Source organism: Trematomus bernacchii, unplaced genomic scaffold (assembly GCF_902827165.1).
Source record: "Trematomus bernacchii unplaced genomic scaffold, fTreBer1.1, whole genome shotgun sequence".
Taxonomy (NCBI): Eukaryota; Metazoa; Chordata; class Actinopteri; order Perciformes; family Nototheniidae; genus Trematomus; species Trematomus bernacchii.
In genome coordinates, this window is record NW_022987477.1 from 6001711 (window position 1) to 6028478 (window position 26768).

A 26768-nucleotide genomic window follows, 5' to 3' on the forward strand; every position below is an offset into this window, starting at 1 on the left:
TGTACCAAAAAAGTGTATTAAAATATTCATCATTATTTCTCCGCCCAGATGTTAAGACTCCTCTTCCTCTGCTGCCACGTTTTTCATCATTTCCAAAGAGGGGACAACGCTGGGAACCTGCACCGAAACCTGATTGGTCCAGAATCCTGAAAACCCACCTTTAGTCCCGCCTATTGACTCTTTCTCTGGCTGTGATTGGTTGAATGTAAGGTCCATCACGGTTACTATGGACTTTGGCTTTACTGGTATCCAAGTGAGGACGTGATTTTTTTGGACAACTCGTAGCTTCATCAATGAGAACGCAGAAAATTAAGCGAGCAGTAGAGCTTACTTCTCATGTGTTTGTCTCAATTACAGATATATTAGCTTTTTAGTTCGTAGCTGCAAGGCTGAAAAGTTACATCGCAGAATTTACGAAGCAATGGCCCAGAAAAGGACTCCCAAAACCCACTCCAAAAAAGGTCAGTACCCTTTTCTTGCTGGAATCTCCGACCCATGGACGCACCTCTCCCATATTTCGGTAGCATTTTCCTGCAATTTAAAGTCTTACACCTATCGGCAAATATGCATTTATCTCAGAACGAAGGCAAATGTTTTAAATAAATTATTTGTATCTTTTCTTCAATTCGGCTTACATACCGACACGATATGCAACACAATTGATAGCTTTCTCTGCTGGATCCTCCGTGGTTCCCACTATCCTCTTGAGGAAAATGAGCGTCCTGCTGGGTGTGTAGAAACAGTTTTAACCGGATGTAAAACATAATATTTCAGTCAAGTAAAGACAATTTGTGTTTTTCACCTATGCCGAATTGAGTAGTGGGTTTTATTTGTTTATGCAAATGTTTTAATGTGTGTTATTAAAATGATTTGCTTTGGCTCTAAAGAAGATAATATTTAACTGCACGAATTTTCAATAGAGTCTGGTTTAACGTTCTCGCAAAGCAAGAATTCGGGGCTAATTAAGCAATTTCTTTGCTAGCAGTCAATATATCCCGAATACTGTGTTGAATTTGGCTGTCCAACTAAACAAAATGGTTAAGTATAGATAAAATAATGCTCTGTGTGACTGATAACTTGCTTGTCCAGCGGTAACATGGAAGTGAGCCCTGTAAATGACGCTAAGCTAACCTAGCTACCATAGATGATGGTTTGCTTGGCTAACAAAAGCTAACAAGCTATTAACTTTTTAACAGACAGCAGTTAGGGGTTGAAGACAAAGTCAGACAAATCCACTTTATATTACATGTAAAGGCCTGACATAAACATTAAAGGTTGTTTAATAATCAGAGCAAAGCTTCATCATGAATCACATAATAGTACACAAATATTTCTGTTATTATAAATATGACTGTTGTGAGTTCATGGACCTTCTCATCCTTTCTTGCTTTACATCTTTGTTGTTACTACAATTATTCTTGTGATTCTCCCACACCCCATATTTGCACACCATTGTAGTTAAATTACATTTTGATATTCAGATTTTAAACTTGGGAAAACTCATTCATTTTCTATTTACATTTTTTGTTTTACTTCTAATGGTTGAGCTACTGGATATTTCCTATTTAAATACTAGTGTATGAACTTGTTTGTTTTAAGGCTGATGCATTAGAGGCATTTGGCACATTTCTATAAATTGTATATATATTATCTAGTAAGTTAAGGTCAAGCTGCAACCATCATTGATTAATTGTACAATTCCCCTCAGTAAAGTCCAAGGTGTTCAGTTTCAGCGTTAAAGTAAGCCGTGTCAAGCACTTTAAGTATTTAAATAAAATATGATTTGGTGTAGAATAACTTCCAAAAAAAACTTGCATTGGTAAGAATTCACTTGTGTTAAATGTCCACTTTGTGAAGTATAACATGATCTGTAGATTGCACATACTGTCCCTTTAATTCTCCCACAGTTAAGGGTGTGCATGTGTGCGTGCATGCGTGTGTGTGTGTGTGTGTGTGTGTGTGTGTGTGAACAAACAAGTGTCAAGGTTATTGGTGGGCTATTCTGTCCTCAATGGCATCTCGCACACAGACACACACACTCACACACGCTCTAATAATAGTGTGGATCAGGTTCTGGATGGAAGAGGAGGAGCTCTTTATTTCTCTGTCACTTTCTGTGCTTCTCCTTCTTCACTGACACTATCTTTATGCTGGTTTGGACGATTCATCATTTGGAATATTTGTATTTCTTCTATTTTTATCCCTTCAACAAAACCCTTTTTTGTACAGTACTTTGTCATCTTTTGTAAAGTTTAAATAGTTTGGATTTTGTGTAATTCTTATTTTCTCAGTGTGGAAAATCTTTTTTTATTGTAAAAGTTTGTTATTCTTTGCAATGGTGGTTTAGTGTGCAACTATTATTGAAACTACTCCCATTTTCCTCAAGTGCTTGGTTGTCTTTTCAGAAAGTCTGAATAGTTTTGGCACCCTTTAATTCCTATTTTTCAGACTGGAATAAAGGTTTCCATCGTATTATATTCTGGTACACATATTTGTAATTCATTGTGATGGTGGTTTAGCCTGCATTTGCCTGGTTCTGGCACCTTTTTTTGAGACATGCAACGCTACCGCCACTATGGCTCCTCCTCACCTCCTGTAGAGGAGATCAATGCTGAGGAGGTGGAGGAGGAGGAGGAGGAGGTGTACACTGAAGAAGAGGAGCCACTGATAGGTTTATCAGAGGAAGAGGAGGAGATCCAAGAGACAGGTAGGCCTGGTGAAGGATTTTAGATTTGACCTGGTTTGGTTTGGTTCTTATCTTGCCTGGTTTGGCCCGGTTAGGGAGCGTTGAAGAGGAAGAGGTCCCTCAGACGGAAGTGGAGGTGCAGCCTGTTGTTCAGGAGACAGGTATGAAGAGTTTGTGAGCCCGGTTTGGCATGGATTGGTTTTGTTTGGTATGGTTATTTAAGTGTTTAAACTGAGAAGTTAACCATAGTTTGGGTTGTCCTGGTTTACATTGGTTTGGGTTTGTGAACTTTGTGGCATGCTTTTAATGGAAATTAAAATACATCCTGTAGCTTCATTTCACAATAAAAGCCTTACAGTGAAATTAATTGTTTAGGAAACAAGGCATGAATTGGTTTGGTTTGGTTTGGTTTGGTTTGGTTTGGCATGGTAAGTGTGTGCTTATAAGGAGGAGAGCTCGTGCTATACAGATGGAGAACTTCATAGTTTGGTTTGTTGTGGATAGATTGTTTTGGGTTGGCTTATGCCCTTAGTATACTTTCAATGCAAACTTAATACATCCTCGAGCTTATTTTCACAATAACAGTCCCAGTGTTGGCTTAGAGTTGATTCTTGGTGTAAATTGGATCCAGTGGTTCATGGTTTCTATTTGTCTTGGTTTGGCATTTTTAGACATTGGCAGTTTCCTTTGATGATATCTCCTGGTATGGCTTGATTTTACATTGGTCCATCTTAAAGTATTAACAGAAAATCTGATATTAATTAATTTAATTTCATATTCTATTTCCTTGCCTGCTGACTAACAGCATTTGAAGCTTTGAATGGGTGTATTATTAAGTCTTGGAGCGTTTATATTTCCAAACTAGTACCTTTTTTATGGATATTTTTCTAAAAACTAGATTATTTTCTACACATTGACAATGTTCTGCATCAATTATCAGAATTAATTATTGGGACCTAGAGCTCCTGAATATACATGTTTACTTGGGTCTTGTTTGCAGTATAAGCAGATTGGGCCGATCGGAAGTCAAATGAATTTTAAAGGCAGTTTCATTATAGTTCCGCATGCTATTGGCATCCCACATTCAGTCTATTCTTTTTTCTTTTTTCTTCTTCAAAGAACTGGATATTCCATTAATGTTTATCCAAGACTAAGAGCTTCCACGTTGTGTTAAATAGGATGAATTGGACCTTTACCTGGTTAGCTCCTGAAGCTCTATTGGTTGATATTCCATCTCTTGCATTAACACCTCTTTAAATAAAACATTTGAAAGACCCCATGCACACTTGTTGTATAACAGACATGTAAACCCTGCAGCATGTTGCATCACTGCAGAAAACCTTTTAGCTTTTCCAAACAACTCGGCACCATGCTAACAATATACCAAGCTATTTCTGTTTCTGCCTTGAACATTAAGGCCATTCATGTTCATTAGATGAAGCTATTCTAGTTGTCAGTGGTGTACAAACAGCTGTTCTCTCTCTTTCTCTCTTTATGTCAGGGTCATGTTGACTGCAGGTCTCTCACTCTATTCCTGGGTCGGCATGCCCCTTTCTGCTCCTGCCATATTGTCTTTTTATCAAGTGGCACAATGAATACATACTTAAAAACCCTTTTTATAAGGACCTAAGTCAATTATGTTTTATATACAATATATAACAGTGTTTTCTTACATCATAACTGAATAAAACTACATATTTAAGCTTTGAGATGTCCTCTTACCAGACACTGTAAAATACTGTCTTCAGTGATTGTAAATATATTCTATGCAAAAAACATTTGTTCCAAAGAGATCCCCTGTCTAACTTTCTTCCTGAGGTTTATAACGTATTCCAAATGAATTATGGGTGTTTTGGGGTTTTTCAAATGTGAAATCTGTAAAGCCCCCCTTAAACCAATGTGTCATTTTAAAATCTTGGGCTATATAACTTTGATTTGATTTTCATGTCCCCAGAGGGAAAGTCAGCGCCAGTGGATAGCAAGAATGGAAAGAGGACGGAGAGAGGTTCAGGAGGAGATGCAGCAGCAGCAGGAGGAGGAGGAGGTGGTGGAGGAGGAGAAGGGGCTAAGTACTCCATGTTCACCTGGTTTGTAGTCCTCGCCCTGCTGGGAGTCTGGAGCTCCGTGGCCGTCGTCTACTTCGATGTTGTGGACTACGACAGTGTCATCGGTAAGTTAGAGGATAATTGTGACTTTTCTAGGTGCAAGAAACATGCAGTTCTGGGATGTCGGGATATTAGTAGACTATACCGATACTAGTGAAATTCCATGATTCTCTCTTCTGATTTAAAAGTCTTGAGAGTTTAATTGAATTAGATGTTATGAATCAAAATGTTAACGTCTGAAATAAAAGAAAAAAAATGGTCACGGAATCTTTAAAAATAGGAAGTTGGTTTCTTATTTTGAAGGTGTTGACTGCTGATAGTGTTGTGTTGTCTCACACACACACACACACACACACACACACACACACACACACACACGCACACACTCAGACATCAGACAGTATGTTTCAAAAATGGTTTTCATACAGGAACCAACTTTATCTTTATGTGGTTATGACAGTCATGCAGCGCTTTCACAAGCTCTTCCTCTCAGACACACACACACACACACACACACACACACACTCACACACACACACACTCTGCTGTACGTGTCAGATGACATGTTTATCTTATCTCAAACTTCACCTCCTCTGACTCATGATATGAGATATAACTGTTTTCTGTGTCAGGTTTAAATTCCTGCTTCATATAGAGCTCTTTGTTTCAACTGAGCTGTGTTGTATGTTCAATGAGACTTGTGTGTTTCCTCTCTCTGCTCTGTGACTAAAGTCTGTCAGGGCTGCATGATCTGTAAAATATATAACAAAACTGAAACATCTGCCGTGTTAATCTAATTGTTGGCATATTCATTTAAAATAACTCTTCATGCAGCCCTGTGTCTGTTTTGAATCTGTATTTCTTTGTACTAACTCAGCCCTGTGTCTGCACTCAGAGGTAAACATGCTATAGTCCTTATTGTCTTCTTCCTGCTTCCTCTCTGTGTTTTCTCTTCATGCAGCCAGAGCGAAGGAGTTTCGCTTGAACTTTTCAGAAGTTTTACAAGGTACACGGTTAAGATTTAAACTGCAGTCGTACAGTTCCTCGTTACACTGTGTGCTTCACCATATCCTCCTAAGAATATCATGAGTTTATGAGGTTAAGATGGGAGGGAAAGAGTTGAATTAAAGTGAGTTTAGTAACGTAGATTAATAAGGAAGATGTAAAACAAACCTTGTGAAAAAATGCTGGAGAAAAAAATGCTAATTTCAATCATCTAATGTGAATTCAAGCTAACCACTAAAGGCACCCAATAACAGAACAAAATAACCCAAAGATGCAGGCAGCAGCCGACCAGAACCTCTGTGTTGTGAGGGGTGTGGAGTCTGGTGTATATAAATAGAGTATAGAAAATGACCCCAGATAAGGGCTCAAGTTCCTCATACCACCCCACTCTGACACATCTGACATAACCTTTTCAGATGAGGAGATACTATGATGATGTTGGTGTTTAGCACGTATGTAAATGACTGCAGACAGAGCAAGAGAAAGAGAAACTAAACTGTGGTTTCTTACTAAACCAAAATGAGAACATGGAAAACCACAATCTGCAGAGAGGCAGTGAACAGATAACCTCACACAGCAGTATGTTCTGCAAAAAGGACTTTTATAAGAAAAGCATAAACAACATAATATATACTTAAATCAAAAAGTATGAGCTTTCATATCAAGCCATTTCAAAAATGTGTTTCCAGATGTTGTTCTGGTTGTATATTTCTAAAAACAAATCTCACTAACTTGGATTATTTCATATTGAAGTAAGCCCTTGTGGAGTTTTATGGGTCAGAAAAAGATGACAGACGTATTAACGTTACAGAGAGCGTCCTCCTCCACCACATCCTTCCTCTTCCTTCAACTTTACTCTTCTAAATGAATACTTCATGCTCGTGCTTTTTGACATACTGTTATGTGCTGCTTTTAATGTGCTCTGCTATGTGTACTTCGTATTAGCAGTGTAGAAATGGATGAAATTAAGACAAATTAAACTCCAGTAACTACACTGATTGTTGTAGACAATAAATACTTGCTTATTTAACCAAAGTTCCTTGCATGACTATACAGTATACATTGAATATATATGCTGTGTTGGTTAGGGGGTCATAATAATATCACCTTTTTTTATTTTCTGTCATCTTCTTAGGAATGCAAGAAGATTGCTATACATTTCTGCATAGTGAAAATGAATATATTACATTTTTACTTAATGAAACTGATGTTAAACAGCCTCCTATTTTCATTTCTTATAACCACCTTCTTGAAAATGTTGGTGTTGTGATATTTGTGCATATCTTTTATAAAAATTTTTTAATTAGCATGTTACTCCTTTGTCTTTTGGCCATAAATCTCGTATTGTTTTTTTGTAAAATGCTCAAATGTGTGTCTCAAATTGCAATAAAGTCACATATTCTGAAATTGCTGCATACATATCCAAAGACGTTCAAAACACTTGAATAATATCAGTTCAATTCCACAGGTCTTAACTAGAAAATGCTTCCTCTGTGTGGACGTAGTAATTGTTAATCTCTTACAACAGAAGATTCCACTTGCATCAAAATTGCATTAAAACAAAACATTCAAAGTTCAGTGTTTTAGTTGAACAATAATCTTATTTTCCAGCCCGAGTGGTATATTTATTGTGAGTTTTTTGTTCTCCTCTCAGGCAAACTGACGGCCTACGACACTGACGGAGACGGAGACTTTGACGTGGAGGATGCTAAAGTTCTTCTCGGCAAGTCACCTTTTTTATTTGTTATATCTGTGCCTGTTGTATCCGTGTGATGCCTGACTGATGTGGTTTACAGTTGAGTTGGGGTGCCTCAGTTTTAAACAGTAACCAGTCTTCCTATTGTGGTTTGAACACTACTAAAGCAGGGATTTTCTTTTGTTGCCTGTAAGAAAGAAAATCGGCATCATGACGTTTGAAAAGACACTAACAGTAACAGTTGGAACCTTTCTGATATTTAAAGGAGGTGTTCAAAAGACCTCCACTAACTTTTAATAATACTTTACTCTTTATTTGGTATTTGACAACGTATTCCTCTCAAAGTCTAACAAATCAGATACTGTATTGCATCTTTCTTTTTTTGGTCTATTCAATTATTATTCAAACGTGGCCACGCAAGATTATTGGGTTTAAAAGTCACAGATTTACGGGAAAAGTCATGTGATATCCGAGTCTTATTTATTCCTTCGATTATTTATTTATTTTAAATTTAGATTTGTTTACATTTAATTAACTTATTTATAGAAAGTGTATAATTTTATTTATTATTTATATTAAGATTTGTATCAGACAGTCCTTTTTACAAAACCAGCCCTAATTGCAGATGTGTTTTTTTTAAAGTTTATTCGAGGAAAGATGTCCTCCGCCGTTCTTTGGTTTAAGACAGGAAGCCTGACGAGACTGAGACAGGAAGTTAAAACATATTTATTGTTGTCTATGCTTCATATTCAACATCTTTAACTCTCTATCTTTCTCTTTCCCGCTTCATCCTTTATTTTATTTTTTTGTTACGGTCACTTTCCATTTTTTTACACCTCCCTCCATCTCTTCCTTTGCCTCCTTTTCCTTTACAACACCACCTTGTGCCTCCCCCTTTCCAACTCCCCTTTTGTTCACCTCCCTCCCTCCTCTCTGCATGTCTTCCCTCTCTCTCTCTCTCGTCAGGCTTGACCAAAGATGGCGACGGTAGCCCGAACGCCGAGTCTCTTGAAGAGGTTCTTGATATTTTAGCAGACGAGGGCTCTGATTGGATGTATGGCTTCTTCACCTTCCTTTATGACGTAGTGTCCTCGCCTGTAGAGCAGGGCGAGAAGGAGGAGAAGGAGAAAGAGGAGGAGGGTGGCACGACCTCCTCTGATGACGGGGAGGTCAAACAGGTCAAACTGGAACTTCAGAACTAATAGCAGGACAGGAAGCAGAGCCCACAGCCAATAGCAAGGATCTGTGGTCCCACTAACGACCAATCATAAGGAGGGTTGGGCGGGGGTTGTCGAGGCCATGATGGACCTGGTTTCAGCTGCAGGGCCAAACTGGGAAACAGTCCTTTTAAAAGTACACTTAAGTTACCTGAAAACACTCGTTTTGGGTCAATAAAGCCGTTAATCAGCAGGAATAGTTTGCCCCTAAAATTAATATGTAAAATACATTTTCATTAATTTAATAACATTTCATTTTAAAAAGGACCTTCCTGCAAATATGTTATCGTAGTTTGGAAATGTTACATATTTTGGTTCGTGTGTATTCTGCACTTGAATACAAATCTGAGAGATTTGTAAAAATGAACTTGCATTAACATGTTTTTTTATCTTCAATGTTGCTTCTTACAGTATAGGACTATACATTTAGACTTTTTTTTCAATATTTTTGTGTACATGTTGCACTCAGTTTTTGGCTTTGTTTATTTGTATCTACTAAAATCACCTTAAGAGTCCTTGACATAAAATATTTTAAATAAATTTACTAAATACTTAGTTGTTTTGTTTTGTCATAGTCACGTTATCTTCATGTGACGGTGCAGTTGTAGGCAGGGACTGTTTTTAAATCAGTTTGTGTGAGGGTGGATACTCTTCAATCTGACATTTAAGATTGTAAAATTGGTTCTTTCATTCATTATTTAGTTTTATATGTTGTATTAGTTCCGTTATATTCAGGTCTTGGTACAGTTGCAGGCAGGCTGTGTTGAGGACATGTGCGGTATTTTTAAATTTGACATTCAAGAATGTAAAAATGTTTTTAATTTCTATCCTAGCTTTATTTTATTATTTATTTATTACACAAAATATCTGCCAGAAAATAACATATTTTCTGTCGTGGAAGGCGGTCAGGGGCCAGAAAAAAGTTAAAAACAACATTCCTGCAAATATCATCTAGGACTGTAACTTGGCAATGACTGTTTTAAAAACGTTTTCTGTGATAAGTCTGTTTGCACTAATATGCTTGAATTGTTGGCACTTTCTGATTTCCTTAACACCATTTGTATATTCACAATAATGTGATTACTCTCACCTCTGCTTTTTCTGTCAATTTGTGTTGCTGTAAAATGGTTCAAACCTGAATACACTGATTTTCCCATTAAGCTAAGTTGTGTTGGTCAGGAATAAACAGGAAACAGTACCAGATTAAACTCTTCGTTAAGCCATATTTTGACAAAAATGTAAGTGTAAACGAAGCTAGTGAAATCTGCAATAAAACAGAATAAAAATGTTTGTTTAAATAGCTTTTTGGGCATGTGGGGGTTGATTCTTCTTGAACAGAGTTAATTTTACGAGGCAGCACACTATAGACTATAATATATAACCATAGACTAGTTTACATTAACTTCCTCTGCTGTTTGTCCTGTGCAGATGAAAAGAAGTTAAAAGTTCCTGCTCCCAGGAAAGGTATCGTACGAAAAGTGTTTTTGTGAGTTTCCCAAACTAGTATTCTGCCAACAGTTGACTGATCTGTGTGCTTGTACATGTTGTAGAGGACAGGAAAGAGGGGAGGAAGAGGGGTAAAAGTAAAGGTACTGTCCACTTTGTTCCGTAAATGCATGACAGCTTGATCCCAAATAACTGTAGTTATCCACCTTTACTAAATCTGAGAAGTGTGCATGTCACTACAGGCTTTAAAGGAGACAATCAACAAGCGTCAATATCAAAACTTAAAGTGGACCTATCATGCTATATTTTAATAATACAGTGTAGGACCATACCTATATAAGGCATATTTATACTTTTTTTTTTTTAAATACCAAACAGATCATGCATTTTAGCCATGCCTCATTTCGCTCAATTTGCACTTTTTTAGCCCTGTTTTTGCAAGGGCAGATTCTGTGAGAACAGCACCATCTACAGGCCTGGCATATGTACTACAGCGTCTCCAGCGCTTTCGAACGGCAATGGCTGTGGCTGTCTCCTCCTGATTGGTGGAGTTGGCCCAATAGCCGTAGCGCCACCGTCCTGACGTCAGTAAAGTGTTCAAATCTGTATCAGTCTGTATCAGATCCGTTGCAGCCCCGTTTTTAGAGATTTGGGTATGGAGGAAAATAGAGAGGGTTGTGTTTTCTGACTCTTGGTGAGTTCCCTGGAACACCGGGGACACATATTCATGTTTAAAAGACGTACAAAGGTGCATTTTGCATGATAGGTCCCCTTTAAAATAACACAAGCTACATGCAAACAAACACGTGTCCACTCCTGCTTTATTTGCATTTGTCGTGTTGTTGTTCAGGTAAATTATTGGAATTAAAATTATGTTTTCTTTATTAACATTTTAGTTTTATTGCTGTATGCCAATAAAACCGAAAACTTAAAGATGATTTATAATCCCCTTCAGCTGTGTTATTGAAACTAATAACCAAATAAATATTAACTGTGATACCTCAGGCGATATACAGTGTAATTTATTATTTAATTGACCTTATTGCTGGTATAAATAAAATATTTAGCAAAATGTAAAGTGTTTTTGCATCATGTTTCTTAGGTATTGGCTGTGTTTGAAATGGTATACTTACACACTATTCTTACTTAGTATGACATAACATTGACTCATAAATAATATCTAAATTGAATGTACAAAAACGTAACTTTACCAGCAGACAATACTTCAGTTTTTATGGTTGAATCTGTTTTGCCGTGGAGTGTGTTGTAGGTTTCAAAGCAGTCGAAAATATCTTGAATATTTAATGAATTTTGCAACCCTAGTTTTGGTCAACTTCGCCTGGTGTGATGATTTTTATATTGTTTTTAGCTTTGGTAGCAAACATTGTGTGTGTATTGTTCTAGAAGAGAAGACTTTAGAAGACACTGATCCAGAGATTAAACTCCCAAAAGGTAGATCTATCCCTCTGAATTATTTTTTGTGATTTAGTTTAATCTGTTGGTTTTAGTTTGACTTATTTATTAACGGTTAAAAGCAGAAAACAAGCTCCTTTGTGAATTGTTTTTTAAAATAATTGGATATTTTGGTATCTAGCTGAAGCAGAGAAGAAAGATGCTAGAGAAAACACAACCAGAGGTATGGAAATCTGCACGTTTGATATTTTCAAGCACGGCTTTGATTTAACAGCTGATTGACCAAAAGGATGTTGTTTGTGTGTTACCTTTTGTTGGAATAACAGCCTTGCAGACCCACAAATATTACATTTGATCAAACACTAAGAACTTGAGGTGGGCGATAACTCAATCAATTATATCGACTTAATATCATTTTAGCATAAATGTAATGACCTAAAGTATATAGATTTGTTTTGGCTTTTATGTAGCTGCATACAAAAATAGGGATATCCATCTGATATATGATGCATACAAAGTTCCTTGTACACTAATAGACTTTGCTTTTAAGTGCACTTTAACAGTGCAGTACCTGCATGTACTGTGTGATTATTTCAAATCCTTTCCTTGATAGTTCTGCATGATTTGGAAAATAACTAATCGCGTTATTTTGACTGATATTGCATTTGCCAAATGAAGTTTGTATAATACCGTTTGTAGGCCGGTGCAGCTCCACAATACCTCGTTCAGTTATCTTCACATACTTGGCCTTTACGAAATTGTGCTTACTGCAAATTTCGATTTTGCACTATAGTCTAAATTGCGGTTTTGATAACATTTCGAATCATTGTGCCGCCCCTATTTTCTATAACACTTCCTAAGTTGCTTTGTGTGATCCCACTAACAAGCCGATAAAAGGCGTGTTTGTGAGTGGTTTTCACACTGCGGTTAAATCCAATAGCCCGGCCCATCAGAGGAGCCATGCTACGCTCTGCTCTGAAGGAAGAGCTAAGGATGATCCACGAGAAGATCGAGGCCAAAAGGATCGCCCGGATGGCAATGGCTGAGATCAAGGCCTTCCTTGCTGAGGAAGAAGAGGAACACGAGAAGGCCTGGGCGCTGAAGACGAAGACGATGGAGGAAGCACAGAAGCACCTAATGGAGGAGAAGGAGAGGATGGAAAAAGAGAAGCAAGAAATGGAGAGATTGGCCAAAGAAGAGAGGGAACGACTAAAGCAAGAGAGGGCAGAGATGGAAAAGATGGAGAAAGAGCGCCTAGCTAGGGAACGAGAGAGGATGGAGAAGGAAAAAGCGGAGAGGGAACAACAGGAGAAAGAGAGACTGGAAAGAGAGAGGGCTGAAAAGGAGAGGATGGAGAGGGAGCGAATCGCAAAAGAGAGAGAAAGAATAGCCCGAGAGAAGGAACAGTTAGAGAAGGAGAGACTTGAGAAGGAAAAGATCACTAAAGAGAACGCGGAAAAAGAAAGACTGGAAAGGGAACGCATCGCCACAGAACGAGCCGAGAAAGAGAGGCTCGAGAGGGAACGCCTCGTTAAAGAAAAAGAGAGGCTGGAGCGGGAACGCATCGCCAGAGAAAAAGCAGAAAAAGAGAGACTAGAAAGGGAACGCATCGCCAGAGAAAAAGCAGAAAAAGAGAGGCTGGAGATGGAACGCATCGCCAGAGAAAAAGAGAGGCTAGAAAGGGAACGCATCGCAGAGGAAAGAGCTGAAAAAGAGAGACTAGAAAGGGAACGCATCGCCAAAGAAAATGCCCAAAAGGAGAGGCTAGAGAAGGAACGCATCGCAGAGGAAAGAGCTGAAAAAGAGAGACTAGAAAGGGAACGCATCGCCAAAGAAAATGCCCAAAAGGAGAGGCTGGAGAAGGAACGCATCACCAAAGAAAATGCCCAAAAAGAGAGGCTAGAGAAGGAACGCATCGCCAAAGAAAATGCCCAAAAGGAGAGGCTGGAGAAGGAACGCATCGCCAAAGAAAATGCCCAAAAGGAGAGGCTGGAGAAGGAACGCATCACCAAAGAAAATGCCCAAAAGGAGAGGCTGGAGAAGGAACGCATCGCCAAAGAAAATGCCCAAAAGGAGAGGCTGGAGAAGGAACGCATCGCTAAATTAAGAGCTGAAAAGGAGAGGCTAGAGAAGGAACGCATCGCCAAAGAAAATGCCCAAAAGGAGAGGCTGGAGAGGGAACGCATCGCTAAATTAAGAGCTGAAAAGGAGAGGCTAGAGAAGGAACGCATCGCCAAAGAAAATGCCCAAAAGGAGAGGCTAGAGAAGGAACGCATCGCTAAATTAAGAGCTGAAAAGGAGAGGCTAGAGAAGGAACGCATCGCCAAAGAAAATGCCCAAAAGGAGAGGCTGGAGAAGGAACGCATCGCTAAATTAAGAGCTGAAAAGGAGAGGCTAGAGAAGGAACGCATCGCCAAAGAAAATGCCCAAAAGGAGAGGCTGGAGAAGGAACGCATTGCCAAAGAAAATGCCCAAAAGGAGAGGCTGGAGAAGGAACGCATCGCCAAAGAAAGGCTGGAGAGGGAACGCATCGCTAAATTAAAAGCTGAAAAAGATAGGTGTGAAAGGGAACGCATTGCTAAGGAAAGAGCAGAAAAAGATAGGCTAGAAAGGGAACGCATTGCCAAAGAGCGAGCTGAAAAAGAGAGGATAGAAAGGGAACGCATCGCCAAAGAAAATGCCCAAAAGGAGAGGCTGGAGAAGGAACGCATTGCCAAAGAAAGAGCTGAAAAAGAAAGGCTGGAGAGGGAACGCATCGCTAAATTAAAAGCTGAAAAAGATAGGGTAGAAAGGGAACGCATTGCTAAGGAAAGAGCAGAAAAAGATAGGCTAGAAAGGGAACGCATTGCCAAAGAGCGAGCTGAAAAAGAGAGGATAGAAAGGGAACGCATTGCCAAAGAGCGAGCTGAAAAAGAGAGGATAGAAAGGGAACGCATTGCTAAGGAAAGAGCAGAAAAAGAGAGGATAGAAAGGGAACGCATTGCCAAAGAGCGAGCTGAAAAAGAGAGGATAGAAAGGGAACGCATCGCAAAAGAAAATGCCCAAAAGGAGAGGCTGGAGAAGGAACGCATCGCTAAAGAAAGAGCTGAAAAAGAAAGGCTGGAGAGGGAACGCATTGCTAAAGAAAGAGCTGAAAAAGAGAGGGTAGAAAAAGAACGAGTAGCCAAAGAAAAGGAGAGAATGGACAGGGAACGCATCGCCAAGGAAAGGGCAAGAATTGCTCAGGAGAAGGAGAGAATTGAAAGGACAAGACTGGAGAAGGAAAGGACGGAGAAAGAGAGAATTTCAATGGAAAAGGCGCTGATGGAAAGGCAGACGCTTGCTAGAGAGAAAGCCGCTCGGGACAAGATGGAGGCGGAGAGACTGGAGAAGGAAAGGACGGAGAAAGAGAGAATTTCAATGGAAAAGGCGCTGATGGAAAGGCAGACGCTTGCTAGAGAGAAAGCTGCTCGGGACAAGATGGAGGCGGAGAGACTGGAGAAGGAAAGGACGGAGAAAGAGAGAATTTCAATGGAAAAGGCGCTGATGGAAAGGCAGACACTTGCTAGAGAGAAAGCCGCTCGGGACAAGATGGAGGCGGAGAGACTGGCAAAGGTAGAAGTGAGGAAACCAAACTCTTCCCAACCAAAAGCTCCAACAGCTGAGGAAAAAAGTGAGCGACCAGTAGTAAGAAAGGCGGTGGAGGGGAAATTGGCCGTGAGTGCAAAGCAAAAATGACCGCAAGAATCAAGGTTTCTATCTCGTAAATTATGCTAGAAGATAGTAGGGAGCGGGGGAGAGGGGAGGATCGTTCCCTTTTGAAAGAAATATAAACTGTACATTTGTGTCATCACTGAGCAGGTCAACTTTTATATCCTGTGCTTCTCTAGTGTAACTACCTATGGGAAAACAACCTGCTGATTGGTCTGATTTCTACTTTAATCTTTTCAGTATTCAACATCCTTTTGTAGATTTGATGATTTTAAATCTGGAAGAAAATCTTGAAAATCCTGAAATGTGATTTCTACCCAGTTTCTAGTCCGTTGCATGTTTGGTTGATTTGGTTTTATTTGGGTGAGGATATCAGCTAAAGAAAGCAAACCCTTTTGTCTTATCTCATGATGCAAGCGTGAATATGTTTTTTTTGCAAATAGTTCTGCAGCTTTGATCAAATGTGAATGTAATATTTATTGAGTTTCAACGTTTTTTTTAATTAATTTGTAAAAAGAATACAGTCAGGATCAACATTAGATTGATCCAAAACCAAAAAACATTTAGCTAAAATTCAAACGCTGATGTCATTACTAAGCATTGAATGTTTAAAGCATAGATTTTCTGTTTGGATTCATCAATGTGACATTATCTCAAGGTTAATAGTTTGGTGAAAGTGTCGTCTTGCATAACACAGAAACTGTGTTAAAGGTCCCATGTCATGGCCATTTCTACTGATCATAATTCCATTGTTGAGGTCTACTAAAATAGATTTATATTGTGCAATTTTCCAAACTCACATTGGTTTCTCATACAGCATCTCTGTACAGTATGTGTATTCACTCTCTGTCCTAAACGGCTTGTTGGAGCTCCTGCCCCCCCCTCCCTGTGAGCCCAGTGGTTGTCTGCGAGACAGCGAAACCCAGCCCGAAACCAGCCCGAGCACACACACACACCCGCAGCCTGGCTGGGAGTTTGTGTGTGTGCTCACTGCTCACACAGACTCACAGCCTTGCCGCGTCCTGCAGCTGAGAAAAGATTGAGTGTGTGTGTGTGTGTGAAGAAGTTTGGACCAATCCACGGACTTAACGTAACGGCTCCACGGATAGGTCCATTTGGGTATGGGCACGTCACTGTACCCAGGAAGAAAACAATGGAAAAAGAGAAATCTCCAACGAGGCGTTCTGGGGCAGCATAGACGGGTCTTTTCTGTGTTAGAGTTTTACTCGCTACAGGGTGTACTTTGAGGGTTTGTGACTTTGCAGACCGTTTACATGCAGAAAAACCTTCATAACACACAAAGGGACGGGTAATAACCGGAAAAGCATGACATGGGACCTTTAAGACTGATTTGAATAGTTTTCAATGTGTGTGCTGTCATTTGAAACCTCGTCATTGTCCACTTAAGGGATTCATTTACTGATATTTGAGTGTAGTTGTGGTTTTTTTTCTTTTTGTGCGATATCCCTTTGGTTACTGGCTTTTATCTTTGCGTGATAATGGTTTATTAGGATTTATATTTTATTAAGTTTTGAGCATTCTTTAATTTTCGGTAATGTAGAGAAAAGAGCTGGTTTGAAGGGGGGTAAATTCTGTTTTCAAATAACAAAATTACTTATCTTCTGCTTTTTGCATCCTCTCTGAAATACTTTTCCTTCAAAGTGTCAGAAAATCTGTGAAAAATAAATGTTGGTTATCAAATTGTGATATGTTTGTCTTCCTTCTTGGTGATAACTGAGATGTAAAAGTAGCTTGATAATGTGTGGAGGGAGTACGTGTTGCCATTACCTGCAAACCCTTTCTTACATTTTAACATGAGTAATGAACAACACATTCTCCTTCCTTTTATTTAACGTATCTCCCTCCAACACAGCTTCCTCCTTTCTTATCTTGTTTCCTTCCTAAGAAATATTTTCCGGCTGCTGTAACTCAAGACTTTCTCTTCCTTAAAGTAAGAAATGTAAGTGTGTGGTTGATGGATATGTTGAATTGGAGCACATACTGTTTTCTTTAAGGCACTGGCCCACTTACCTGTAAACCATCATCAGTCATAAATAGTTTTTGCATTTCCTGCTGTTTTTGTCTTTCTTGTCTTCTTTATCCCACGTATACACAGTGTGGGTTAAGACTTCTGCGTCAGCTTTTTACTTTAGTGAAAGATGAACAAAGTTTGGTTGCATGGTTTATTAAAGGCTATTTTAGGTGATGTTCCAAAAAAGGAAATGTTCCTTTATTTTACTTTCATTTCATTCAATCAAATGTGAAAGGATTGTTTTGAAACCTAATGTGTATTCCAAAGAACACATTTTGAACAAGTCTAATGTTCATTCCCTGGCTGTCACCATTAAAAAGATAGTTTACTTCTCCATAGTTAGTGTTTTACTTACAGTAGATGCAGTTTAGACACCCAAAAGTTACATTTCAGTTAAGTGTACACTCCATTAAGCTGTATTTACGCTCTTTTTAAAGACTCCAAAATCCATTGACAAAAACTGTAATTTTACCTTGCATAACACAGTAGTTGCAGGTCTACCAAAAGTCACATAATAACAGAGAATACCTCCCCAATAGAGGAAGCGATAAACTCCTGTGTTCTGCGAGGTAAAATCGCTGTTTTTTTTCAATAGAGTCTGGTGCATTTGGGCATATTTGTCCTACTTGTTCTATCTGTTTCTCCAAACTGCATCTACTATAGGTGGTACACTGACTCTGGAGAAGTACCTTATACAACCACACTTCAAGACATCACAACTATCCCTAGCATTGAATAGTTTGTTTATTTATTGATTTAGTTTTGCTTTATTTTTGCTATATATATCCTAAAATACGAAAGGTGTGATTAAGTTTGCATGTGTCTGATTTTATTTTTGCACTTGAACCTACCACACAGGGTTGAAGGTGGCAGAGAAAACACATGTGGAACATTCACCTAAGGAGAAAATGGGTGAGGAGACACGCACGCACACGCACGCACACGCACGTCTATTGTCTCCTAGACAAATAAGCTGACTCAGACCTGATGATATCTGGGTTTCTGTTTCAACTCGTTCCTACACACACACACACACACACACACGCACACACACACACGCCAGCTCCACCCTGCTTCTATTTCACATTTACAATAAACTGAAATACAATGAAGCTACTTCATTTTGTGTTACTTTATATGTCTACTGTTCTACATCTCAGAGGCAAATATTGTACTTAATACTGAAATACATTTTCTTTAGTTTCTTTACAGAATCAGACTAATTCAACCATAATCAACAAATAAATGATGATATTAGTATATTAATAAGAAGTTATTGTTCCCCAGGGGATGCAAATGTTACCCAGTAGCACATCAAGTAATGTATATGTGTAATGCAAATATACAGTAATATAATGATTCTGAGATGGGCCAGTCTACATAGTGAGCATTTTTACGCTTGGTACTTAAAATCGAGCTGCGATGATTTGTCATCTTATCGATTATTCCGTGGACAGAAACATAAATTAATGCATTTAAACATTTATCAGGACAACACCTCGAAAGCCCCGTTTAAATGTATATCCTATATTTACCTTATCTGCCTGCTTTCCTCTCTTAAAGTTTTAAAAACCAAAGATGCAACCAATCAGCACGCAGCAGCGCCAAAAGAGGCGGAGCCAACCGTCACCTGTGTGTGTGTGTGTGTGTGTTAATATATGAACAGATATCAAGTAATTTAAGTAGAATTACCATAACTGAATGCTGATCAAATATTTTTTAAATGAGTACAGTGTATTAAACGGAGGTTCATCATTGATTTCCAATGTTTATTTCTCTCTTTTTAATGTCAATAATCATATTATATTTATTGTTATTTTTTTGTTTATTACTGTTACTCTCAGTGTTTACATTTCTGTTATTTGTCAGTTTCAGCGAGCAGCCCTTCATCTGTGCATGATGATGATGATCAAGGTATGTACTAGATAAAGACAGAATAATAACAATTGTTGAAGAATAAAGATATTTCTCACTAACTGATGAAGAGCAGCAGCTTAATTTGTTTAATTAAACGCTGTGTGAGCTGCTGTGTCTTTGAATGCTGCTGCTTTGTTGCACTTTTTCTTTATTATTTGCTTGTTTTAAAAAAAACGTATTGGACATTTCTATTGTATATTAAATGCTTGTGCCTCACTAATACAAGTACAATACATACGTGATGTGAGAAAGGATGTCTGGTGTTCAGGGCTAATTTGTTAAGTAGACATTATGTAATTCTCTGTTTACCTGCTAACTATTAATACATACGTACTCAGAATATTATAATTATTTGTATACGTTAGTTTTATGTTGTTTGTTTCTGTATCTCCAGCTGCCGTACCTCTCCCTCCAATGGTGATGGATGACTTTGTGCCAGGTAAGTGAAACCGTATTCGGAGCTTTGCAGGAAAAATACTTCACTAAAAGTACTGCATTCACTTAAGTACAATGATGTAATGGAGGTATTTAAAGTCAAAGTATTGATTGTGCAGTAAAATGTAGTTAAGGTGCATAAAGTAGAGGAATTAATGTGCAGTAAAATGTAAATGTTTTTATAATATGTCTGTGTTTGTTACAGATGATCCTAGAGACAGCCTTCATCCTTATGGTGAGTAAACTCTTCTTCTCTGTTCCCTGCTTTTTACGTTTACATTTTTTTCTAATAATTCACTTTTTTGTATCTGCTTATTTTAGACAGTGAGGCTGAAACCATAGACACAGCTGGAGGTGAGACTTTTGGGAATTTATAAACTCCAATATGAAATTAGCAGAAGGAGATGTTGTAGGAATGTGTTTTATCAAGTGGACTACAGGGCAGTGGTGGGAGAATTATTAATATTCTTGACTTTAGTCAAATACATTTATAAATTACTCTGTGACAATAACATTATCTAAAATGTCTAATTAAATACAGAACTTGAGTAAATGTGATTCTGTCTCCTGCTGCAGTTCTAGTAGAGGAGAGTCTTCCAGAGGAAAGTGTAGGTGAGTCTAACACAATATAAATACATAATATAAAACCCAATAATAATAAAGAAAAAGAGTTTATGCCAAATCATTTAATTAATATATATATATATTCTTTGTCATCTAGTAAAATGCAGGTTAAAAGCCAAAAATAAAACGCTTGTTGAATGTTTAACTCACTGGGAGCAAAATCAAGGCACTAATAGTGTCGTAAAAAAAGCGATTAAACCTGTTTTACAGCTTCTGGACATAAACATCCAGCCACTCTCACACTATCACTGATATCAACATCTGCTCTGATAATACGTGTTGTGAAGTGTGTTTTATGTGATAATGATTCATATTATTTTCTTTTTTTTATATGTTCTGTTGCAGAGCTTGGACAGGTCTTGACGAGCTCCAAATTCACCCAGGAAGCAGGTATGTTGTTTAAAGATAACGTCTCAAATACGGGTCATTGTTTTCTTTAACATACAGAAAGGAAATATAGAAAGCGCTGCCTCTCTGCAACACACTACTGTAATGAGTCACTATAGAGGAATTTAGTTTAGAGAAAAGGATTCTGAATTTATAAACTTGATTGTTTATTTCCTGTCAGATTCAGCTGCGGACGCAGAGATCCAGACTGAGCCACTAGCAGAACCAGAACCACAGAAAGAAACACCAAAGGAGACAGAGGCGGAGGGTAAACACACACAGACGCACGCACGCACGCATGCACGTACGCAAACACACGCGTCACACATACACACACACACACACACACACACACTCACACTCACACTCACACTCACACTCACACTCACACTCACACTCACACTCAAGACAGGAGCAGTAGAAAGCCACCATCTAGTGGCCAGTAGTAGGATGACAGCTTCACTATCCATGATTATCAAAGTTTATCAACTATACTTTATACTCAGTGTTGTACTAAGTATTCAGATCCTTCACTTCAATATTCAGTTTCTGAACATGGTGGGCATTAAATGTTAAAGTGTGTCTCTTTCGCTGTTTCTTAAGAACCAACAGAGAAACAGGCCGAGGAGAAGCTCAAAGAAAAAGGTAAAAACTGATTTGAATCAAACACATGAACAATGCAAAGTTGTGCCTTGCATTTGATTCCACTGATGCTCTTTTTCTTTTATACTATCACATTTAGCAAAGAAGAAACCAAAGTTATTTAATAAGTTTGATAAAACCATTAAAGCAGAAATCGACGCTGCAGAAAAACTACGGAAGAAGGTACAGACCTGACACAGATTCTCACCTACAAATCAATCAACGTAAAATAATTGTGCTAAATTCAAGCATAATAAAGTTTATAATTGATGCATTTATTTTTTCTGTTTCCATAAGGGGAAACTGGATGAGGCGCTGAAAGCGTTTGAGGCTCTGGTGCAGAAGCATCCTCAGAGCCCCCGCTCCCGCTACGGCAAAGCTCAGGTACAGTACTGCAATACTGCTGCACAATACTGCAATACAGGGAGCTTGTACTGCACGGTAAATGTGTATTAAAACAAAATATATTTAGCAGTGCCTTTTTTCCATGTCTAAGACCAGACAAGACAGAACAAAACAAAAGAAATTGTATTCAAATATTACCAAATTCTCGTTTTATTTTCGTATAATCTCATAGGAAATATAATAAATTACAGAATTATAGTTTTTTTCGCTCTGTATTGCCTGAAATGCTCATTATAATAGTATTTCTTATAACTTAAGGAGGACACAAAGAATAAAAAATGTTGACTGCCAGGTTGGTCAAATCTCTTAAATGAGATGCTTTGAGGTGTCGTAAACTTGAAGTATGGCGGATAAAAGCGACTTAAACGAAAAAGCATTCAAGTTTAAATACAAATCATAAAATACCTGCACATTCTAACACAATTTGTGTACTGACGCTGCGTTAAACTGATGTGTTTCTGCAGGCCGAGGACTACCTTGCAGAGAAGCTGCGCAGTAATGACCTGCTGCAGAAAGCCATCAACACGTACAGAGAGGCTGCAGAGCTGCCCGACGTGACCTCTGACCTCCTGAGGGCTGCGCTCAAGAGACGCGCCGAGAGGCAGCAGTTCCTCGGTAATACTCATTATACTACTACTATCTATATTATACTACTGCTACTAAAAACCTCTTTCACACATGGAACTTGTGTCCACTGTCTTTAGATTATTTCCAATTATTTTCTTGTGTCCCCTAATATATTCAGTCCCTTTCTGTTTGCTTTTAAACTTTGTCCTCTAATTTTATATATTCTCATTATGTTCATTCCTTTGAATTGTGTCTTACATTATTTCCTGTGTCTGTCAGGTCGGATACGTGGCTCTCTGGCGACTCTTGAGAAATTGGTGGAGATCTTTCCAGAAGATATCGATCTGAAGAACGATCTGGGCGTTGCTCACCTTTTGTTAGGAGACAACAAGGGCGCCAGGAAGGTGTTTGACGAGGTGTGTTTGTGTGCTGTTATACACACCTGCCCCTACTTGTTTTAGAAGTGTGTAAAAGTATTTTTTCCATCTCTGATTGGTTGTCTTTTTGCTCAGGTTCTGGTGCTGGAACCCAGCAACGGCTTTGCTAAAGTTCACTTTGGATTCATCCTGAAGTCAGAGAACAAGATCCCAGAGAGTATACCATACCTGAAGGTAAACAGACACACACACACACACAAATTGTATATGTACATTTCCATGTGAAATTGTGAGGACAATTGTTGTTCACGTTTACCTGAACTGGTTTTGCTTGATACAATAATAAATAACATTCCTTCCTGCCTCCTCTGTCCCTGCAGGAGGGTTTGGAGTCGGGGGAACCGGGAACAGATGACGGACGTTTTTATTTCCATCTGGGTGACGCCCTGCAGAGAGTCGGAGACGAGTCTGTGAGTAACATTGATCCACACACACCTGTCAGATAAATCCAAACAAACCTTTTGAGTGATGTAGATCTTTAATAAGTCCTTAAAGGGCATTGTATTGAATTAAATCAATTTTAAGAAGATCTTTAAAAGTCTTAAAAATGCTTATTAAAATGCCTTTTGACATTGCATGGTAAAATCTCAAAATAATTGTAGTTACGCAGATCAGGCATAAAAGAAATTCTTAAGAAGTCTTTGTTCTTACTTACCTTAATTTGTAGTGACTGGTTGTTTTATAAACGAAAATACACATGGAGGACTAAAGCTGCCAATATTTCAAATGTATTATGACTGGAAAAACTATTAAATGTACCTAAAACAATATTAAAAATAAATGTATGCATTAAAATAACTCATTTATAAAACATCTTAACTTAAAGGTGGGGTAGTTAAGTTTGAGAAACCGGCTCGAGATACACTTTTTGTTATATTCCATGGAAAGCTCTTAACATCCCGATAGCAATGAATATCTTAAGTGCTTTGACAAAAAATCCATAATAAAATGTCATCTGTGGAAGCCGTAGTACTGTAAAAAGCACGACCAATCATTTTAGCTGGCCCGGCTAAAATAACTGGATGGCCTACCTGCCTGTCAGCCTTCCATCTGTGCTCAAACTTATCTCGTGCCCTCATTGGTCATGTGCGCGTTCGTGTGTGTTGGAGGAGGGGCTCTGTAAGGAAGTGGCAGATTTTCTCCGGTTGTGTATTTTCAAATTCTACCGATCTCGAGCCGGTTTCTCAAACTTACCTACCCTACCTTTAAGTATTTGTTCCCTTACTTTTTTTCCAGTTACTAAAAATGTTTTAAAAAAACGTAAGGTCCAACACCAACTTATGTTTAGCTTTATTACAATATGCTTCTGTCTGTGTTTCTTTCTGTCTCTGCAGGTCTATCACTATCCTATCAACTTGCTAAAGTCTCGCATCAAATCTTACTGATCATTTCTTTTTTCCTGCAGGCCTATCACTGGTACGAGCTGGGTCATAAGCGTGGTCACTTTGCGTCGGTGTGGCAGAGATCTCTGTACAACGTGGCAGGTCTGAAGGCTCAGCCCTGGTGGACCCCTAAGGAGACGGGATACACCGACCTGGTGAAGGTAAGGTTGGTTTAAACTTTAAACTGTTAAAACACTGGTTTTATTCAGTAAAAGTGTTTGAAACCAGAGCTGTGTGTGTGTGTGTGTGTGTGTGTGTGTGTGTGCAGACGCTGGAGAGGAACTGGAGGACGATCAGGGACGAGGCTCTGGCCGTGATTGACCAGAACACCGGCTCATTCGTCCCGGAGGAGGAGAACCTGAGAGAGAAAGGAGAGTGGGGACAGAACACACTTTGGCAGCAAGGTACTCATATAAATATACAGAGAAAAAGAAGAAAAATAGTAATAAATGATAATGATAATATCAATGTAAAGTGCAGCAATAATGAGGGTTGAATGTATTGTTGTGTGTTTTAGGAAAAAAAGCAGGAGCCGCCTGTCAGGGGGTCCCGAAGACCTGCGCACTGCTGGAGAGATACTCAGAGGCTACAGGCTGCAAGAGAGGACAGGTACACACACACACACACACACACACACACACACACACACACACTCACACTCACACTCACACTCACACTCACACTCACACTCACACTCACACTCTCACACTCACACTCACACTCACACTCACACTCACACTCACACTCACACTCACACTCACACTCACACTCACACTCACACTCACACTCACACTCACACTCACACTCACACAGAACGCAGGCACATGGGACTAATGATAATAACATTCCAGGTTATATCATTACTACAAAAAAAAGGACCGTGTCAGAAAAACATCTGCTTTTTTAAATGTAAAACAGGTCTCTTATATTTGGGTCAATATTGTTTGTGGTCGGATGCTGTTGAGTGCGCCATGTGCTGATCTTAAGGATTAAATTGCTAAAAATATCCCAAAGTGTTTGGATTTAAAATGAAATCTATGTTTTTAACGAGGAAACATATCAACACAACTGTTTTATTTGATTCTCCTTGTATATACCATTTTTATTTATTCCTCTTTATTTGTTTACTTAATTGTACTTTTAAATATATTTGTTAATTTAAAAAAAAAATGTATGTATTAATTTGTATCTGTTAATAATAATAGAAATAATAATACATAAAAACTATTCATATTACTCAAAGATACTTAATTTCCATTTTAAATTATCATTTTTAAAACAGAAGTGCATTTATCGAGGTGTGTGTGTGTGTGTGGTGTGTGTGGGTGTGTGTGTGTGTGTGTGGTGTGTGTGGTGGTGTGTGTGTGTGTGGTGTGGTGTGTGTGTGTGTGTGTGTGTGTGTGTGTGTGTGTGTGTGTGTGTGTGTGTGTGTGTGTGTGTGTGTGTGTGTGTGTGTGTGTGTGTGTGTGTGTGTGTGTGTGTGTGTGTGTGTGTGTGTGTGTGTGTGTGTGTGTGTGTGTGTGTGTGTGTGTGTGTGTGTGTGTGTGTGTGTGTGTGTGTGTGTGTGTGTGTGTGTGTGTGTGTGTGTGTGTGTGTGTGTGTGTGTGTGTGTGTGTGTGTGTGTGTGTGTGTGCGTGCGCAGATTAAGTTCTCTGTGATGCAGCCAGGGACTCATGTGTGGCCCCACACCGGCCCCACTAACTGCAGACTGAGGATGCACCTCGGCCTCGTCATCCCCAAGCAGGGCTGCAGGATCCGCTGCACCGACATCACCAGGTACTGCTCCTCTTCATCTTCATCACGCATCATCGTTATTTACTTCCTCCTCCATCACCTTCTTCCCTGTTTCCCCTCATCTCATCTCCATAACATTGAATTCAAAAGAAAGAAAGCATGTGTGTACAAATATTCTCTGAAAATAAATGATCTCCCTGTACAGATTTTAGTTTGAGAAACAAACAAATCGATGTTAACGGGTCGTTGTAACCTCGCTAACTTCTGGTTTCTTCTTCCTGTGTTTCAGGGAGTGGGAGGAGGGTAAAGTCCTGATCTTTGACGACTCCTTCGAGCACGAGGTCTGGCAGGACGCCGACAGCTACCGGCTGATCTTCATCGTGGACGTGTGGCACCCCGAGCTGACGGCGCACCAGCGGCAGACCCTCAGCCCCATTTAAACACACACACCCCTGGGAAGAGTTTCACACACTCATCGGATTCTTCTCCTCCTGTGGATAAACTGATACAAACTTTGAGGAGAATCACGACGGAATGGGGACGTTTTTTTAACTTTTTTTTGTGTGGATAAACTACTAAAATAGTCTGAGGAAGGACCGAAGCATCAGACTTGAAGGATGGAGTTGAAAAGTAACTACTGACTTTACAACCTTTCACAAAAAAACCACATAATACGGTACGTCTTTTAGCCCAGAGTAACCCTGTTTGGATCGGGTTATTCATGTGATGGATTTAAAGTCTTCTTACTGGATCTGGAGTTTTTCTGCGGGGGGAAATGGACGTCATCTGCGGAGCCATTTTCTTTCACAAATATAGACATGTTTCTTAGTCGGGAAACAAACACAGTTCTCTGGTGTTTCATACAACAGAATATAAGAGTATGTCAATTCCAAGATGTAAGTGTTACATTAATGAGAGGTTAAGTCCTTTACATTAAATTAGTGAATC

General features: G+C 38.9%; 1 protein-coding gene across 8 annotated transcripts; it reads left to right on the top strand.

Annotated features, from left to right (window-relative positions):
* The first annotated feature begins 243 nt into the window (after nucleotides 1-243).
* On the top strand, nucleotides 244-26688 carry unm_hu7910 (un-named hu7910). 8 transcript variants are annotated; one of them, XM_034147664.1, is made up of 25 exons: nucleotides 2557-2707; nucleotides 2782-2847; nucleotides 4641-4856; nucleotides 5753-5797; nucleotides 7451-7519; nucleotides 18149-18202; nucleotides 19160-19204; nucleotides 19602-19646; nucleotides 19848-19877; nucleotides 19964-19996; nucleotides 20219-20254; nucleotides 20612-20656; nucleotides 20835-20921; nucleotides 21257-21298; nucleotides 21396-21478; nucleotides 21593-21679; nucleotides 22165-22315; nucleotides 22547-22683; nucleotides 22780-22878; nucleotides 23025-23114; nucleotides 24110-24247; nucleotides 24355-24490; nucleotides 24604-24695; nucleotides 25729-25862; nucleotides 26110-26688. In XM_034147664.1, exons 1-25 carry the CDS (start codon nucleotides 2557-2559, stop codon nucleotides 26258-26260), a joined length of 2262 nt encoding a protein of 753 aa, XP_034003555.1. In that variant the 3' UTR covers nucleotides 26261-26688. The 8 variants fall into 8 exon arrangements, with proteins under 8 accessions (XP_034003580.1, XP_034003589.1, XP_034003537.1 ...); XM_034147672.1 differs by having other exon boundaries at nucleotides 19166-19204; XM_034147681.1 differs by lacking the exon at nucleotides 20219-20254.
* Nucleotides 26689-26768: the final 80 nt, after the last annotated feature.